The 20,078-nt window shown below is 45.1% G+C and overlaps 1 protein-coding gene across 1 annotated transcript; it reads left to right on the forward strand.

Annotated features, from left to right (window-relative positions):
• The first annotated feature begins 18,332 nt into the window (after positions 1–18,332).
• GPR101 (G protein-coupled receptor 101) lies at positions 18,333–19,850 on the forward strand. Its single transcript, XM_022554224.2, has one exon. The coding sequence runs from the start codon at positions 18,339–18,341 to the stop codon at positions 19,848–19,850; it is 1,512 nt and encodes a 503-aa protein (XP_022409932.1). The 5' UTR covers positions 18,333–18,338.
• Positions 19,851–20,078: the final 228 nt, after the last annotated feature.

The raw sequence follows: 20,078 nt of genomic DNA on the forward strand, positions 1-20,078 counted from the left end.
GCTGCCTAAAATCATAATAAGGTCACAGACACACCAAAACACACCACCAGACGTGGACCTGCCCACCAGAAAGACAAGATCCAGCCTCATCCACCAGAACACAGGCACTAGTCCCCTCCACCAGGAAGCCTACACAACCCACTGAACCAACCTTAGTCACTGCGGGAAGACACCAAAAACAACAGGAACTACAAACCTGCAGCCTGCGAAAAGGAGACCACAAACACAAGAAGTTAAGCAAAATGAGAAGACAAAGAAACACACGGCAGATGAAGGAGCAAGGTAAAAACCCACCAGACCTAACAAGTGAAGAGGAAATGGGCAGTTTACCTAAAAAATAATTCAGAATAATGATAGTAAAGATGATCCAAAATCTTGGAAATAGAATGGAGAAAATAAAAGAAACATTTATCAAGGACCTAGAAGAACCAAAGAGCAAACAAACAATCATGAACAACACAATAAATGAAATTAAAAATTTTCTAGAAGGGATCAAGAGCAGAATAACTGAGGCAGAAGAACGGATATGTGACCTGGAAGATAAAATAGTGAAAATAACTACTGCAGGGCAGAATAAAGGAAAAAGAATGAAAAGAATTGAGGACAATCTCAGAGACGTCTGGGACAATATTAAACGCACCAACATTCGAATTAAAGGGGTCCCAGAAGAAGAAGAGAAAAAGAAAGAGACTGAGAAAATATTTGAAGAGATTATAGTTGAAAACGCCCCTAATATGGGTAAGGAAATAGTTAACTAAGTCGAGGAAGCACAGAGGGAGGAACACTCCAAACTCATTCTACAAGACCACCATCACCTTGATATCGATACCAGACAAAGATGACACAAAAAAAGAAAACTACAGACCAATATCACTGATGAACATGGATGCAAAAGTACTCAACAAAATACTAGCAAACAGAATCCAGCAGCACATTAAAAGGATCATACACCATGATCAAGAGGGGTTTGTCCCAGGAATGCAAGCATTCTTCAATATACGCAAATCAATCAATGTGATAGACCATCTTAACAAACTGAAGGAGGAAAACCATATGATCATCTCAATAGATGCAGAGAAAGCTTTTGAGAAAATTCAACACCCATTTATGATAAAAACCCTCCAAAAAGTAGGCATAGAGAGAACTTACCTCAGCATAATAAAGGCCATATATGACAAACCCACAGCCAACATCGTCCTCAATGGTGAAAAACTGAAACCATTTCCACTAAGATCAGGAACAAGACAAAGCTGCCCACTCTCACGACTATTATTCAACATAGTTTTGGAAGTTTTAGCCACAGCAATCAGAGAAGAAAAAGAAATAAAAGGAATCCAAATTGGAAAAGAAGAATTAAAGTTGTCACTGTTTGCACATGACATCATACTATACATAGAGAATCCTAAATATGCTACCAGAAAAGTACTAGAGCTTTTTTATTTCTTAAATTCCATATATATGTGTTAATCAGTGAATCTGGTAAAGTAGCAGGATACAAAATTAATGCACAGAAATCTATTCCATTCCTATACATTAATGATGAAAAATCTGAAAGAGAAATTAAGGAAACACTCCCATTTACCACTGCAACAAAAAGAATAAAATACCTAGGAATAAACCTACCTAGGAAGACAAAAGACCTGTATGTAGAAAATTATAACACACTGATGAAAGAAATTAAAGATGATACAAATAGATGGAGAGATATACCATGTGCTTGGATTGGAAGAATCAATATTGTGAAAATGACTCTACGACCCAAAGCAATCTACAGATTCAGTGCGATCTCTATCAAACTACCACTGGCATTTTTCACAGAACTAGAACAAAAATTTTCACAATTTGTATGGAAACACAAAAGACCCCGAATAGCCATAGCATCCTTGAGAAGGAAAAACGGAGCTGGAAGAATCAGGCTCCCTGACTTCAGACTATGCTACAAAGCTACAGTAATCAAGACAGTATGGTACTGGCACAAAAACAGGAATAGAGATCAATGGAACAGGATAGAAAGCCCAGATATAAACCCACGCACATATGGTCACCTTATCTTTGATAAAGGAGGCAAGAATATATAATGGAGAAAAGACAGCCTCTTCTATAAGTGGTGCTGGGAAAACTGGACAGCTACATGTAAAAGAATGAAATTGGAACATTCCCTAACACCATACACAAAAATAAACTCAAAATGGATTAAACACCTAAATGTAAGGCCAGAAACTATAAAACTCTTAGAGGAAAAAATAGGCAGAACACTCTATGACATGAATCACAGCAAGATCCTTTCTGACCCACCTCCTAGAGAAATGGAAATAAAAACAAAAATAAACAAATGGGACCTAATGAAACTTCAAAGCTTTTGCACAGCAAAGGAAACCATAAACAAGATGAAAAAATAACCCTCAGAATGGGAGAAAATATTTCCCAATAAAGCCACTGACAAAGGATTAATCTCCAAAATTTACAAGCAGCTCATGCAGCTCAATATCAAAAAAACAGACAACCCAATCCAAAAATTGGCAGAAGGCCTAAACAGACATTTCTCCAAAGAAGATATACAGATTGCCAACAAACATATGAAATAATGCTCAACATCATTAATCATTAGAGAAATGCAAATCAAAACTACAATGCGATATCATCTCTCACTGGTCACAATGGCCATCATCAAAAAATCTACAAACAGTAAATGCTGGAGAGGGTGTGGAGAAAAGGGAACCCTCACACACTGTTGGTGGGAATGTAAATTGATACAGCCACTATGGAGAACAGTATGGAGGTTCCTTAAAAATCTAAAAATAGAGCTACCATATGACGCAGCAATCCCACTCCTGGGCATATACTCTGAGAAAACCATAATTCAAAAAGAGTCATGTACCCCAACGTTCACTGCAGCTCTTTTTACAGTACCCGGGACGTGGAAGCAACCTAAGTGTCCATCGACAGATGAATGGGTAAAGAAGATGTGGCACATATATACAACAGAATATTACTCAGCCATAAAAAGAAATGAAATTGAGTTATTTGTAGTGAGGTGGATGGACCTAGAGTCTGGCATATAGAGTGAAGTAAGTCAGAAAGAGAAAAACAAATACTGCATGCTAACACATATATATGGAATCTAAAAAAAAAAAAAGGTTATGAGGAATCTAGGGGCAAGACGGGAATAAAGATGCAGACCTACTGGAGAATGGACTTGAAGACACGGGGAGGGGGAAGGGTAAGCTGGGACAAAGTGAGAGAGTGGTAGTGTACATAAGGACATATAAACACTACTAAATGTAAAATAGATAGCTAGTGGGAAGCAGTTGCATAGCACAGGGAGATGAGCTCGGTGCTTCGTGACAAGCTAGAAGGGTGGGATAGGCAGGCTGGGAGGGAGGGAGATGCAAGGGGGAAGAGATATGGGGATATATGTACATGTAAAACTGATTCACTTTGTTATAAAACAGAAAGTAGCACACCACTGTAAACCAATTTTACTCCAATAAAAACGTTAAAAAAAAAAAAAGGATCATGCACCATAATCAGGTGGGGTTTATCCCAGGAATGCAAGGATTCCTCAATATATGCAAATCAATCAATGTGATATACCATATTAACAAATTGAAGGAGAAAAACCATATGATCATCTCAATAGATGCAGAAAAAGCTTTCGACAAAATTCAACACCCACTTATGATAAAAACTCTCCAGACAGTAGGCATAGAGGGAACTTACCTCAGCATAATAAAGGCCATATATGACAAACCCACAGCCAACATCATTCTCAACGCTGAAAAACTGAAACCATTTCCTCTAAGATCAGGAACAAGACAAGGTTTCCCACTCTCACCACTATTATACAACATAGTTTTGGAAGTTTTAGCCACAGCAATCAGAGAAGAAAAAGAAATGAAAGGAATCCAAGTCGGAAAAGAAGAAGTAAAACTGTCACTGTTTGCAGATGACATGATACTATACATAGAGCATCCTAAAGATGCTACCAGAAAACTACTGAAGCTCATCAATGAATCTGGTAAAGTAGCAGGATACAAACTTAATGCACAGAAATCTATTCCATTCCTATACACTAATGATGGAAAATCTGAAAGAGAAATTAAGGAAACACTCCCATTTACCACTGCAACAAAAAGAATAAAATACCTAGGAATAAACCTACCTAAGGAGGCAAAAGACCTGTACTCAGAAAACTATAAGACACTGATGAAAGAAATCAAAGATGACACAAACAGATGGAGAGATACACCATATTCTTGGATTGGAAGAATCAACATTGTGAAAATGAGTCTACTACCCAAAGCAATCTACAGATTCAATACAATCCCTATCTAACTACCAATGGCATTTTTCACAGAGCTAGAACAAAAAATTTCACAATTTGTATGGAAACACAAAAGACCCCAAATAGCCAAAGCAATCTTGAGAAAGAAGAACGGAGCTGGAGGAATCAGGCTCCCTGACTCCAGACTATACTACAAAGCTACAGTACTCAAAACAGTATGGTACTGGCAGAAAATCAGAAATAGAGATCAATGGAACAGGATAGAAAGCCCAGAGATAAACGCACATACATATGGTCACCTTATCTTTGATAAAGGAGGCAAGAATATACAATGGAGAAAAGACAGCCCCTTCAATAAGTGGTGCTGGGAAAACTGGACAGCTACATGTAAAAGAATGAAATTAGAACACTCCCTAACACCATACACAAAAATAAACTCAAAATGGATTAAAGACCGAAACGTAAGGCCAGACACTCTCAAACTCTTAGAGGAAAACATAGGCAGAACACTCTATGGCCTGAATCACAGCAAGATCCTTTTTGACCCACCTCCTAGAGAAATGGAAATAAAAACAAAAATAAACAAATGGGACCTAATGAAACTTCAAAGCTTTTGCACAGCAAAGGAAACCAGAAACAAGACGAAAAGACAACGCTCAGAATGGGAGAAAATATTTGCAAATGAAGCAACTGACAAAGGATTAATCTCCAAAATACACTAGGAGCTCATGCAGGTCAATATTGAAAAAACAAACAACCCAATCCAAAAATGGGCAGAAGACCTAAATAGACATTTCTCCAAAGAAGATATACAGGTTGCCAATAAACACATGAAAGGATGCTCAGCATCATTAATCATTAGAGAAATGCAAATCAAAGCTACAATGAGCTATCACCTCACACCAGTCAGCACGGCCATCATCAAAAACTCTACAAACAATAAATGCTGGAGAGGGTGTGCAGAAAAGGGAACCCTCTTTCCCTGCTGGTGGGAATGTACACTGAAACAGCAACTATGGAGAACAGTATGGATGTTCCTTAGAAAACTAAATATAGAACTGCCAGCAATCCCACTACTGGGCATATACCCTCAGAAAACCATAATTCAAAAAGAGTCATGTACCACAATGTTCCTTACAGCTCTATTTACAATAGCCAGGACATGGAAGCATCCTAAGTGTCCATCGACAGATGAATGGATAAAGAAGATGTGGCACATATATAAAAGGGAATATTACTCAGCCATAAAAAGAAATGAAATGGAGTTATTTGTAGTGAGGTGGATGGACCTAGAGTCTGTCATACAGAGTAACCTAAGTGTTCATTGACAGTTGAATGGATAAAGAAGATGTGGCACATGTATACAATGGAATATTACTGAGCCATATAAAGAAATGAAATTGAACTATTTGTAGTGAGGTGGATGGACCTAGAGACTGTCATACAGAGTGAAGTAAGGCAGAAAGAGAAAAACAATTACCGTATGCTAACACGTATATATGGAATCTAAAAAAAAAAAAAAAAGTTCTGAAGAACCTAGGGGCAGGACAGGAATAAAGACATAGACTAGAGAATGGACTTGAGGACACCGGGAGGGGGAAGGGTAAGCTGGGACGAAGTGAGAGAGTGGCATGGACATATATACACTACCAAGTGTAAAATAGATAGCTAGTGGGAAGCAGCCGCATAGCACAGGGAGATCAGCTCGGTGCTTTGTGACCACCTATAGCAGTGGGATAGGGAAGGTGGGAGGGAGACGCAAGAAGGAGGGCATATGGGGATACATGTATACATATAGCTGATTCACTTTGTTATACAGCAGCAAATAACACAACAATGTAAAGCAATTATACTCCAATAAAGATGTTTAAAAAAATAGAAAGTCAGGCTAGTAAAAACTTCACGTTTCCAGGCAACACCCAGCCCTTCTGGGTAGTAATATGTTAAGCTCTTTAGATTAAACTGCAGAAGATGCTGAGAGGCTGGGTGAGTGGGCTGAAAAGAAGCAGGTGAGCATTGGTGTAGGCAAGTGCAACATAATGCTCCGAGAAAAAGAATCCCATTAACCACTCAAAATAACACACCGAGCAATCAAGCCTCCTTTGTACAAATCCTTGGGACATCTGCGTCCAAAATGAAAGGGCTAACTCTTCTATTAGACAAATGGAGTGGCATAGAGGTCATCCAGCTAGAGATGAGGATATGGAGGCCAAGGTACAGAGCTGGGACTAGAACCCAGGCCAGAGGACTTCACCAGGAGCACGGCCACTGGACAAGAGTATTAGCACTGACGTATCAGTGGACAGATCAAGGGTCTTGGAAACAGTGTGGTGTAATGGAGGGAGTACAGGTTTTCGAGCCAGACACATTCACACTTCCCTCCATTTCTGGCTGTGTACAAATTAAGCAAGTTGCTTAATCTTTTTGAGTCTCGGTTACCTCAACTGTAAGATAGGAATCATGACACATACTTTCCAAGGTTGTTATGAGGAGTAGAGATATTTTAAAAGTGCTCTACAAAAGAATATGAATAGACATTTCCCCAAGGAAGATATACAAATGGCAATACACAAATGAAAAGATGCTTGACATCACTAGTCTTTATGGAAATGCAAATCAAGACCACAATGAGATTCCACTTCACATCCACCAGGATGGCTATAATTTAAAAACAGCGGGGGGTTGGGGGGAATAACAAGTGTTGGTGAGGATGTGCAGAAACTGGAATCCCAATACACTACAGGTGGGCATGTAAAATGGTGCAGCTGTTGTGGAAAACAATTTGGCAGATCCTCAATAAATTAAACAGAATCACCATATGACCTAGCAATTACACTCCTAGGCGTATGCCCAAAAGAATTGGAAACAGATGTTCAAACAGAAACTTGGACATGAATGTTCATAGCAGCGCTATTCATGATAGCCAAAAGGTAGAAACAGCTCAAATGTCCATCAGCTGATGAAGATATAAGCAAAAGGTGGTATATCCATACAATGAAATATTATTCAGTCATAAAAAGGGATGAAGTACTGACACACATCACAACGTGGATCAACCTTGAAAACACTATGCTAAGTGAAAGAAGCCAGTCACAAAAGCCAACATATTATATGATTCCATTTATATGAAATGTCCAGAACAGGTAAATCTAATAAATTAGAGACAAAAAATAGATTAGTGATTGCTTAAGGCTAAGGAGTGGGGAATGCGGGATAAGAGGCTGTTAGCTAAAGGGCTTCTTTTTGAGGGGATGAAAATATTCCAAAATTGAGTGCGGTGATGCCTGCACATATGTGTGAATATACTCCAATCAGTTGAGTTGTACACTAGGTGGGTGTGTGGCATGTGGATTATATCTCTATAAAGCTATATAGATAAAAATAATGTGTTCTACAGACAGTGATGTGTCAGTAAAGGTTTAACATCTGGCTGTCAGAGAAAAATGTCCTAATTTGCAGTGTTTGATGATTTCCGTGGTAAAACTACTCCCTTGGGCAATTTCAGGTGACCAATGTGATGTCAGTCAACGTGGAGTTGTGCAGAGATGTGTGGCATTACAGTATAATAAAGTATTTGCGATATACACATACAATGGACTTAAATAATCTCAAGATAACAGATAATAGTCAAGGTGATGAAACAATTAGGAAGTGATGTGTTTTGAGTATTTATTACCTTTTTTTGAATGTAGTTCATTTAACTGTATGTTTATGTAATTTAATTTTTAACCATCACTTGCAAAATTCCTGAAAACGGAACAAACCAGTACACCAGCTCTCACAAACCAGTTCAGACTGTCTCTAGACTGTCTCTACTACACTGTACCACAGAACACTCTTTTTAAAGAATTTCACATGAGCAACTTCCAGAAAAATGCCACCCTTTGCACTCCTCTGGGCAACAGCTCTAAAATTTATATGGTCATTACTGTTTGGCTTGAAGAGGTTGATTTCTCCCCCTCTAATGCTGATATCTGAGCATGGCAGAAATATTTTCCTAAACGTAGAAACATAATCCTATTTTCTGTCAACTCCATTTTAAGGCATTTTGGCCCCATGTCTACAGCCAAAAAGCAACACTAACAGTTCGAGGAAGGCACCTGAGCACGCTTGAGGAACTGTCTCTCTGGTCAACCCACAGGCTCCGCAGCTCCCTTCTGATTCTTAACTTCCATCAAACTCATTGCTTTGAATCAAACTTCCAAGTCTTAATTCAATGAAAAACAAAATACAAATTCGCTGTTGAAAACTCCACAGCCCCTAATATTTAATGCAGAGCCATGGGAGGTTTGAAGTGTTTGGTACTTTGAATATTCAATACTAATCAGTGATACGTTGGTTCTAGCCACCCAAGCCCTCCACTCAAGGAATACGTGTTGTAGAACGCGGTAGGCCGTTCCAATGCTCCTGGCACCTGACACTGCACCAAAGTTATGCTGTGAAACTCTAGAGCCTTTGGGCAAGTTGACTCAAGAAGAGTTAAGTGCGGTTCCAAAGATGAGAGGGTTTAAGTCTTTCCTGCCCTGAGGGTGACAGTAAGCAAAGCGGCTACAGAGAGTGGGCTCTGAAGTTATCCGTATGCTATTGGGGTGACTTGGAGCAAATTATTTAGCTTCTCTAAGCCTCAGTGTTCTCATCTATAAAATAAGGAATATTAACAATACCCACCTCACAGGATTGTTGGAGAATTAGATGAGATAAGGCATATAAAGTTCCTCACATATCAGTGTTACATTTTAAAGAATTGCTTAGGATAGGGAAGCAAAACAGTGTAGCAGCTAAGCACCCAGGCTGTAAATTCAGAGTCAGTCCTAAATTCAAATTCTAGCCCTGCCTGTTCCAGAGTGACTCTGAGTAAGCCACAGCTCCTTTCCAAACCTTTGGTTCCCCATGTATAAAGTGAGGCAAATGATCGCAGTGCTCATTAAATGATCTGGGAGAGTTCAAGTACAAGGTACACTGTTAAATCCTCAGTAAATGAGAGCTGCTAGCCTGCCATGAAGGGATGGACACAATTCTGTAAGCATTTGGGAAGAGTTCACATTGTGTTCCCATCACAGAGGGAAGGTGGGGCAAGAACACCGATTACTAAAACACAACGGTACACTGATGAGAGCCAAGACGGGGTGCTGGGACGCCTGATGGTTCCCTTAGAGAAAGGTGAGTGTTCTAATGCTGGAGGTGGGATCCTGGACACACAAACCATTCGCTTCAGGGTTTTTTCCCCTCAGGGACTTATTTTTGCATACAGCTTTATTTAGGTCTAATACATGTAGATTAAACTGCACATATCTGAAGAGCACAACTTGATGAGTTTTGACATAGGCATACATCACAAACCATCACCACCATCTAGATAGTGAACATTTGTGTCATCTCCAAAAGATTCTTCATACCCCATCCCTCCCTTCCCCCGCTCCAAGGCAGCCACTGATCTGCTTTATGTCGCTTTAGTTTGCATTTCTGGAATTTTCTGTAACAGAAATCATACAGTATATACTCTTTTTTGTGTGGTTTCTTTCACAGCATAATTATTGTGAAATTCATCATGTTGTCATCTATATCAACAATTTGTTCTCTTTTGGGCTAAGTATTGGGTTGGCCAAAAGGTTTGTTCGGGTTTTTCCGTAAGATGTGGAAAAATCCAAATGAACTTTTTTGCCAACCCAATAGTATTCCGAGGTGTGAATATACCATTCACCTGTTGATAGACACTGGAGTTGCTTCCAGTTTTTATCTATTACAAATAAGGGTGCTGTAAACATTCATGTACATCTTTGCATGGACAAAGGCTTTCATTTCTTTTAGGAGTGGAAAAGCTAGGTTATATGGTCAGTGTATATTTAATATTTTCTTAACCAGCCAAACTCTTTTTCAATGTGGCTGTCCTATTTTACATTCCAAAAGCAGTGTATGAAAGTTATAGTTTTTCCAAACATCCTCATCAACTATATGGCAAGGATTTATGGAGAAATAGGGAGTATTATGATGTGCCTTCGTATGGTTTTCATGTTTCTTGTGCTTGAGTTTTGTTGAGGTTCTTGGATCTGTGGGCTTATCGTTTTTATTACATTTGGAAAAGTTTCAGCCTTTATCTCTTCAAATCATATTTCTGTCTCCCTAACTTCTTCTGGGACTCCACTTACACATATATTAGGCCACTTGAAATTGTCCCACAGCTCACTGTTTCTCTGCTTACTTTGTTTTCTATCTTTTTTTCTCTGTGTTTCATTTTGGACAGTTTCTATTTCTATGTCTTCAAGTTCACTAAACTTTTCTGCTGCAGTGTCTAACATGCTAATAATGTTATCCATTGTATTTCTATCTCGGAAATTATATTGTTTATCTCTAGAAGTAAGATTTAAATCTATTTTCTATCTTCTATGTCTCCCCTTGACATGCCTATGCTTTCCTCTACCTTCTTAAATATATGAAATATATTTTTAAGCCATTTTACTGTCTGTCGTCCAATTCCACCATCCATGTCTATTTCTTTTGATTTCCATTTGCGTGGAATACCTTCTTCCATCCCCATCCATGTCTATTTCTTTAATTTCCATTTGCGTGGAATACCTTCTTCCATCCCCATCCATGTCTATTTCTATTAGAGGACTTTTCTTCTCAGTATGGGTCATATTTTCCTATTTTGCACACATTTTAATGTTTTATTGGAATTCAGACTTTGCAAATTTTACCTTGTTGTGTGCTAGAGATTTTTGTACTCCGTTAAATATTTCTGAGCCTTGGTTTGAGTTACAGTAAAGATACTTGGAAACAGTTCAACCCTTTCAAAGCTTGCTTTTAAGCTTTGCTATGTGGGACCAGAACAAACTTTACACTAAGGTTAACTTGGCTCCACTGCTGAGGCAATCCTCTCTGAGTACTCAGTCTGATGCCCTGTACATTATGAAGTTTCTTCTCTCTGGCTATTGAGAAACTGAACTATTCCCAGCCCTGTATGAGCTCTAGAAATCACTCCACCTACCCCTTTTGAGTCATTTTTTCCCCAGCCTTGGGTAGTTTCCTCACATGTAGTCAAAGATTTGAGGGGTACCTTTTACAGTTCTCAAGAGCTCTCTCTCTCTCTGGGAGGCTCCTCTCTGGTACATTACCTTGCAAATTCTTGCCACTCTTACTTACCTCCCTGAATTCTGACCTCTGTCTCCTCAGTTTAGGCAGATGCCTAGGTTCAGCCTGGGTTCCCAGCTGGTAAACTTTCTCTAGGTAGTAAACTGGGGCAATTGTAGGGCTCACCTCATTTGTTTCCCTTTTCTTGAAGACCACTGTCCTGCATTCCTGTTTTCCAGTGTGTGACAACTATCATTCCATATATTCTGCCCACTTTTTTAGTTTAAGGTGGAAGGATAAATCCAGTCCCTGTTACTCTTTCACAGCCAGAAGCAGAGGTCCAGCTTTCAGTTTTTAAATAGTTGAGTTGGATTAGTTTGGGGATTTTTTAATAACACCCAGATATAAAATAGATGGAATCAGTCAAAAACTGACAGGATCCTTCGAAATTACCTAACACCTACCCCACCAAATTTGGTGGATTAACAGAACTGAGATCAGACAGAGGAGCAGATCTTCCCAAAGTCACACACCTAATTCTAGCCACAGAATTAGGACTAGAAATCAGGTCTCCTGCTCTTTATTTTTATTCCATTCAGTTATTTTCTGCTGATTTTCTCTTCCAAACCATTTTATTTGGATAGTTATAGCTTTGAAATCTAGACCTTCTGTCCTGCCCAAGCCCACAAAGTGGGCAATATTAGCTCACACCCAAATGGTACTTAATTTCAAGTGAATTTTGCAAACACAACCCCTAGGGTTAGACTAAAGTGAATACCAGAGCAGCTCATAACACTGAAAAACTTAAAATACCCCCGTGGGTAGGCACTCCAGAACAAAACCATATATTTTTCCCCACTGACTTATTATGAACTCACTATGCAGGAAGGAGTGTGACTTAGAATTTAGATTGGCTAATTTAGTCATTTCACCACCTATGGGAACCATGTATCTTACAAAAAGAAGCCATTATCACTGCAACTGCATTTGTCTTCCCACAATTTTAGCAATTCATCTGGATTCAAAATTTTTATCTGGGCTGGGTCTCTGGGAGCCTTTCTTCCTGTCTTGCCTCTTGACCCTTCCAAGAAGCAGCCTAGGAAATGCCCCTGCATTGGAGTCAGAACAAGTTTTACCTCTCAGCTCCAATACTTACTTGCTGTGTGACCTTGGGTAAAGTTACTTAACCCCTCTGTAAGGACAGGGAGGGTACGGGCATACATTGATTCTAAAGCACATTTCTTTTCGCATTTTAGCATCTTTAAAATCAAGATGCATATTGCCAGCAGTGGTGTGAAGGTTAAATTTGCAGCTTTTTATTCTTAATGGTATATGATGTCTTGGATTCTAAAAATACTGTATTAATCTCTAACTTGTAGAGTCTCCTCAAGGATTAAATAGGATAAAGCAAGTATAGGGCTTGGCATGCGGCAGGTGCTCAAGGACTCTTGCACTCCCATTGTTACTGGAACCAATATCGGGCTGGGTCCTGGGCCTCTGACTTCCCTCACCTGGCAGTTGGTACATGCATCGGGGCAGTCTGATGAGGTGAACAAGTCTGGGAAAACCAGGCTGGCACGTTGCTGGCTGGTGTTGCAGCTTGTGATTGTCATCAGGCCCTAGAGCCTTTCTAGTAGCTTCCTGCCCTCCAGCCCTGCCCCATTAATACCATTTGCCTGATCTTACCTCTGCTGCTACAGAACTATGAAGGTAGGGAAACGGACTAGGTGGCTTCTTGAGCCATCATCCCAAACTCTCCCTGTCTCATCCCAAAGAACCTCCCCAGAATCTAACAAAGCTTGTCAGTTGAAGGGCTCTCCCAAGGCCATCAGAATCAGAGCCTGCGGGGCCTGAAGCCAAATCCACATTCCCCAAGGGCCCCCACATACCTCCACTTGGGGTGCTGATACTTGCATGCCTTTGAAATTCAAGGACACCAACTCTACTCCTGCCTGGAGGGAAAAAAAGAGGAAACAGACACCTGAGGATTAACAACCCTCAAACAACTCCCTGTACAGAAAAGTGGCTTATATTTCTTCCCCAGGGCTCCCTAGCCTTTCGTACTGTCTCCTGCAGGCAGGCTGGCTTTGGTTGCGGAGGCCTCATCGCATTCAGACTCCTCTGCTCCCCATCATGTCCCGTGGCACTCAGGGGTGCGGCTGCAGATTCCATGAGGCCACCTCTCTGAGGCACCCACCTTTAACATGTACCTAGAGGTTTTCTTCCTGTGCCCTGCTGGATCCCAGCAGTCCAGGGAACTCTTGGGACCACAGTGAAAAAGGAGGAAAGAGCAGGATGGACTGGACTGGCCTTTGTCTCTGGCCATTTCTCGCACCTTGACAGCCTCCCAAGTGATTCTAAAATATGGAGTCTGAGTGAACTGTCACTTGACAGTGCGTGCCACCCAGGATTCTGCGCCATGGCCAGTGTGAAGCTAGGAATTAATAACTGTGAGTGATTATCATGGAAACTGTCTCCAAGAAAAACGACTAGGTTTATACCATTCAAACTTCGGAAGATAAAATCAGGATTAGCCAAAAAGACAAAAAAAAAAAAAAGACAAGTGATCTACAGCAAATGGTAGGACTTGAAATCCAAAGAGCATCCTGGGGCCTGATTCTACACCTGCCTTGTTCCCTATCCAAAGGCATGGGGTGCAGGGGGGAGGGGGCGGATCTCCATCAGGCCCATCAACCAACTCAGAATCTTGTGTCATCCTAGACCCTCCCCAACACCTCCTTGCCCTTATCCCTCCCCATTGTCAATTTGGCCTCTCTATGGGTCTCTGCTCGGCTCCCTCCTTGTGACCTGTCCAGACTGTCTTTCTCTCCTGCCACAGCCTCCTTCCTGCTCTTTCTCCATTCAACAGCTCGCCCCCCGACCCAGCCCTGCTTCTAGACCCTGGAAGAACAGAAATCTTACCACATCGCCCTGCACAAAAACCACCAATGAAAAATGAAAATCGTTTTTAAAATCATATCTAATCTTATCATACACTAGTTGATAACTTTAACATATTGGGTTAAGCGCCTTCATATTCTGAATTCATGTATAAAAAATATATAGGCCTTTTTAAACAAAAGTATTTAGGGGACTTCCCTGGCGGTCAAGTGGTTAAGACTCCACGCTTCCACTGCAGGGGACACGGGTTCGATCCCTGGTCAGGGAACTAAGATCCCGCAAGCCAGGCAGCACGGCCAAAAAAAGAAAAAGTATCTAATTTTATACCCTGATTTTTTTCACTTATTAAACCTCCTTCAAAAAAATTTTTAAAAATCAATGAACAATAATTGCAAAATATTTATCGTTGTTAAGGTTGGATGGTGAGAACAACGGGGGGGGGGATATTTTATTATTCTCATCATATTTCTGCATGTTGGAAACTGCATAATAAAGCAAATCCCCAAAGGCCCTCCAGGGATCTCAGGATGAAGTCCAAAGTCCCCAGACCGACATTCAAGGCCCATGAGGAGCTGCCCCTACCCCATTTTTCCATCTCACCTGCTGGCACTCACCATGCTGCAGCCTCTCTTGGCACCCAGCTCTCCCCTGCAGGCCTCTTTGCCCGTGCATCTCCTTCTAGAAGAACAGTTCTCCCCTTCTGTCATGCCTAGAAAAGGTTTCATTATCCCTTGGAAACCAGATGCAAATGACCCCTCGTCTGGGCCACCTTCCTGGACACGACCCTCCCTTCTGGGGGCCAGGTGAGCTTACATTCTGGTGTTTGTCTGCCTGGTAAAGAGCAAACACTCGATGTGTACGTGTTTGGGAGAGTCCAGAAAGTCTTGGTTAATAGAGCAGGTGCAACATTTACTTGAACTTAGGCAAGTAGGGTAATCTCTCTTGGCTTCTGCTTCTGTCTCTGTAAAATGAGGATAATAGCAGTACTTATCTCACAAGGCTGGAGGAAGGATTCGGCGGTATTCTCTGTGGAAACAGTTTACCACAGTATCTGGCACAGAGAGAGAGAGAGAGAGAGAGACAGAGAGACAGAGAGAGAGAGACTGACTTACAGACAGACTTCAATCAAATAATAAAGTGGATAATTAAGCAGCTTGTCTTAGAGGAAATGCTCCCAAGGCCTAGAGGAAAGGAACTGCCGTTTAGCTCTTGCTGGGAGCTAGAGAAAATTGTGGCAAATCGGTGATTTCAAAGTCACTTCCTCTCTCGGGCCCAGGGGCGGTTCATACTTGAGGGGGGTGGGTGTGTGTGGGGGTCTTCCAAGGTCAAGGCCCCAGGGCCCGGCCCAGCTTTCTGCTTCTCTTCAGAAGAACTGTGCAGGTCTGGGGCCCGGCCCTGGCCCGAAATCCGGGGGCTACAAAGGCATGGCATTTAGGAAAATCAGCCCCGTTGACGATCCCCAGTCTCTGAGGTCTCCAGTGAGCTCGGACCGCCCGGGGCGTTGATGCGGGGTGAGAATAGCTAAGCGGGCCCTGCGCAGTGCCGCCCGCCCCTCCGGGCGCCCGCGGCCTCGTGCGTCAGCTGCGCGGGCGGGGGCCGGGGGGAGGGGGGCGCCGCAAGGTGAGGGCCCCGCGCTGCCTTAAGACGCCGCGCGCCCCCGCCGCCGCTCAGAGCTCGCAGCGCGCCGCGCCGGCCGGACGGGCGGGCACGGGCGCCCCGCTCTCGCTGCTCCAGCCGCCCGGTGCCAGCTCGCGGCCGCCGGCGCCTCGAGAGGCCGCCCGGTCGAGCGCGCCGAGTCCCAAGGGACAGGCACGCAGCTCCCGCGGCGCGACGCCTTCGGCAGCAACAGGTAAGCGGCCCGGCTCCGCTCCCCGCGCCGCGGCCCCTGCGCCCCGCGCGGCCCCGCGCTCCGGCGCCCGGGACGCCCTGTCCGCCGCCACCCGACGGCGCCTGCGCTGCCCCGCACGGAGGCCCCCGGCGCAGCTCCTTCTCGCCTCCCCTCGGCCGGCCCCTCGCCCTCGCGTTTTCCCTCGCACTTTCCCTCGCGCCCACTCCCCCCCATCTTCTCGATGTTTCCTCGTTCTTTCTCACATTTTCTGCTTCCCATCCTCTCTTTTCTTATCCTCTCTTTGATGATTTTTCTCCGTCTCTCCCTGTCTCTCATTCTCTTTCTGTCTCTCTGTCTCATTGGCTCATTCATTGACTCTAGGTCTCTTTTCTCTGGCATTTTCTCTGTTTCTCTGTGTGGCTGTCATTCTGTCTCTTATCTCTTTCTGTCTCTCTGTGTCTCTCGTTTTTTTCTCTCATTCTCTTTCTCTCTCTGCCTCTCAATCTCTTGCGCGCTCTCTCCCCACAACCCCTGCCTCCTCCCCCGCTCTACCCGAGCTCACCCGTCCCTACACCCGCCGCCGCCGATGCCGGGTGGGCTTGGGAATGCAGGGAGGATCCCGAATGGCGCGGGGGGGGGCGGTCGCAGTAGGCATCCTCCCTGCCTCCAGCCGCGGCTGCGCTGCTGAGAAACTGGGAGGTTTATCCGCCACAGCCCGCGGTGGCCAAGGTGGCAGCTGGTTTCCATGGTAAAATAAAGTCGACAGAGAGATAGAGATCAGAGACAGTGATCCAGCCAGAGAAAAACCGAGGTGAGGGATCGTCGGAGAAAAATGGAGAGAGACAGAGATGCACACACACTCAAACACACAAGGGAAGTGTTTAGCGAGAGCCCCCGGGAGAGAGTGAGAGACAGAGAAACCGACTCCCTTTAAGTGCACGCGCTGGAGAGAGTCTGAGCAACGCAGAGACAGAGATAATCAGGAGAGACAAGGAGATTTTCAGAGACCCACTTAGAGACACAGACCACGATAAAGAGAGAACTTAACGCATGGGGAGACAGAAGCCGCAGGGGGGAGACAGGGAGAGACACAGAGGGGAGAGGAGCTGAGAAAGACAGAGCAAGAGCAACCAGAGACGGGAGACACGGAGAGAGAGAATCCGAGGGAGACATGGTAACAGGAGAGTTGGAGAGACATGGAGACGGTCAGAGACACATTCAGCGAGTGATATTGAACAGGTGCACTGGGGACCCACAGAGATTGTCAGGGAAATAGACTGTGAGAGAGAAATGGAGAGACGAGACAGCATCAGGGGAAGACGCAGAAGCGCACGCACTAGCGAGCGACAGAGACAGTGAGAGGCAGGGATACAGAGACGAGAGCGCATCAGAAAGAGACGGAGGGAGAGACAGGGACAAGACTGGGAGAAAGACGACGAGAGACAGAGACACGCACACACAGCTAAAGAGAAAGTGCGCTGGCGAAAGAGACTCAGAGAGAAACTGAGACGGAGAAGCCGACCGAGAGTGGGAGGGCGAGACGGGATCAACAGAAAGGAAGGTGAGAGGAGAACGACAGACTGGCAGAGACGGACAGACAGTGCGCACGTGCTAGCGAGGGACTGAGAAATAGGGACAGGCCACAGAGTGAGAGACAGGGGTGAGAGAGTCAGAGAAAACCGGTGAGATACACACACACACACACACACACACACACACACACACAAAACACACAAGGTACAGGAAAAGTGCGCTAGTGAGAGACACTGGAGAGAAAGACACAAATCGACACATGTAAACAGGCAGGGACGGAGCGCGCGCGCATGTGCTAGCAGGAGAGCTAGCGGAGAGATCTGCGGAGAGACCTCCAGAGAGACCCAAACTTCGAGACCCCCAGATAGTGTGGGAGACGCGCAGAGAACGCGCGCGCGCGCGCCAGCGGAACACAGGGGTGGGGGTCGGGGGAACTCGGAGACCCCCAGAGGGAGAGGCAGAGAGACCCAGAGTAAGAAAAGGATTCATAGAAACTGCCCGAACGCGGACTGGAGCCGCGCGAGGGCCCCGGGGCCGGGGTCCTGCAGCGCCGCTGCCCGGCGCGGAAGCGCCCCTCTTCCTCCCCGGCAGGGGGACTAACCCAGCCCCGCGTGTTTCTTTCGTCCCCAGCCTAGGCGGTGAGTGTGGTCCGTGCGCCCCTTCGCCGCCCGCCGGTGCCCGCTCCGCGCCTGCACCTGCCTCCCGCCCGCCCCCGCCGCCGCCATGGCGTCCACCTGCACCAACAGCACGCGCGAAAACAACAGCAGCCACACGTGCGTGCCCCTCTCCAAAATGCCCATCAGCCTGGCGCACGGCATCATCCGCTCGAGCGTCCTGCTCATCTTCCTCACCGCCTCCTTCGTGGGCAACATAGTGCTGGCGCTCGTGCTGCAGCGCAAGCCGCAGCTGCTGCAGGTGACCAACCGCTTCATCTTTAACCTCCTCGTCACTGACCTGCTGCAGATTTCACTCGTGGCCCCCTGGGTGGTGGCCACCTCCGTGCCCTTTTTCTGGCCCCTCAACAGCCACTTCTGTACCGCCCTGGTTAGCCTCACTCACCTGTTCGCCTTTGCCAGCGTCAACACCATCGTCGTGGTGTCGGTGGATCGCTACCTGTCCATCATCCACCCTCTCTCCTACCCGGCCAAGATGACCCCGCGCCGGGGTTACATGCTCCTCTACGGCACCTGGATCGTGGCCATCCTGCAGAGCACACCCCCACTCTATGGCTGGGGCCAGGCTGCCTTTGATGAGCGCAATGCCCTCTGCTCCATGATCTGGGGGGCCAGCCCCAGCTACACCATTCTCAGCGTCGTGTCCTTCGTCATCATCCCGCTGATTGTCATGATTGCCTGCTACTCTGTGGTGTTCGGTGCAGCCCGCCGGCAGCACGCTCTGCTCTACAGCGTCAAGAGCCACAGCTTGGAGGTGCGAGCCAAGGACCACGTGGAGAATGAGGACGAAGAGGGAGACAAAAAGGTTGAGTTCCAGGGTGAGAGCGAGTTCCACTGCCAGGATGAAGGTGAGGTCAAGGCCAAGGAGGGCAGTGTGGAAGCCAAGGATGGCAGCAGGAAGGCCAAAGAAGGGAGCGTGGAGACCGGTGAGGGGAGCGTGGAGGCCAAGGGCAGTGAGGAGGTCAGAGAAAGCAGCTTGGTGGCCGGCGAAGGCAGTACCAAAATTCAGAGCAGCAAGAAGGCAGACAAGGGCCGCCTAGAGGTCACCCAGTGCAACATTGACTTGGGTGAAGATGACATGGAGTTTGGTGAGGATGACATCCATTTCAGCGAGGATGACATTGAGGCGGTGAACATCACAGAGAGTCTCCCAGTCAGTCATCGAAACAGCACCAGTGACCCCCCTCTGCCCAGGTGCTACCAGTGCAAAGCTGCTAAAGTGATCTTCCTCATCATCTTCTCCTACGTGCTGTCCCTGGGGCCCTACTGCTTTCTAGCGGTTCTGGCCGTGTGGGTGGATGTCCAAACCAAGGTACCCCAGTGGGTGATCACCATAATTATCTGGCTTTTCTTCCTGCAGTGCTGCATCCACCCCTACATCTATGGCTACATGCACAAGACCATCAAGAAGGAGATCCAGGATATGCTGAAGAAGTTCTTCTGCAAGGAGAAGCCCCCCAAAGAAGACAGCCACCCAGACCTGCCCGGAACCGAAGCCGGCACCGAGGGTGGAACTGAAGGCAAGATCATCCCTTCTCATGATTCTGCCACTTCACCTTGAAGTTGGTTCTAAGGTAAACCTTGAACTGTCCACAGAACACAGGAGCAGCTTTCTCTTAAATGGACCATCCACAATCGCATTAATGCCAACCCATACCATTCCAGGCAAAGGTTCTGCACACACCCTCTCGCAACAAGGTAGATAAATATATGGAAGAGGTAGGAACTGGGGTCTTCCCTGAAAAATGTGCCCCTGAAAGAATGGACTTGAGGATTCTGACTGAAATAT

This window comes from Delphinapterus leucas, chromosome X (assembly GCF_059928025.1).
Source record: "Delphinapterus leucas isolate spDelLeu-1000000601 "Yukka" chromosome X, BTC_Dleu_Yukka2, whole genome shotgun sequence".
NCBI lineage: Eukaryota > Metazoa > Chordata > Mammalia > Artiodactyla > Monodontidae > Delphinapterus > Delphinapterus leucas.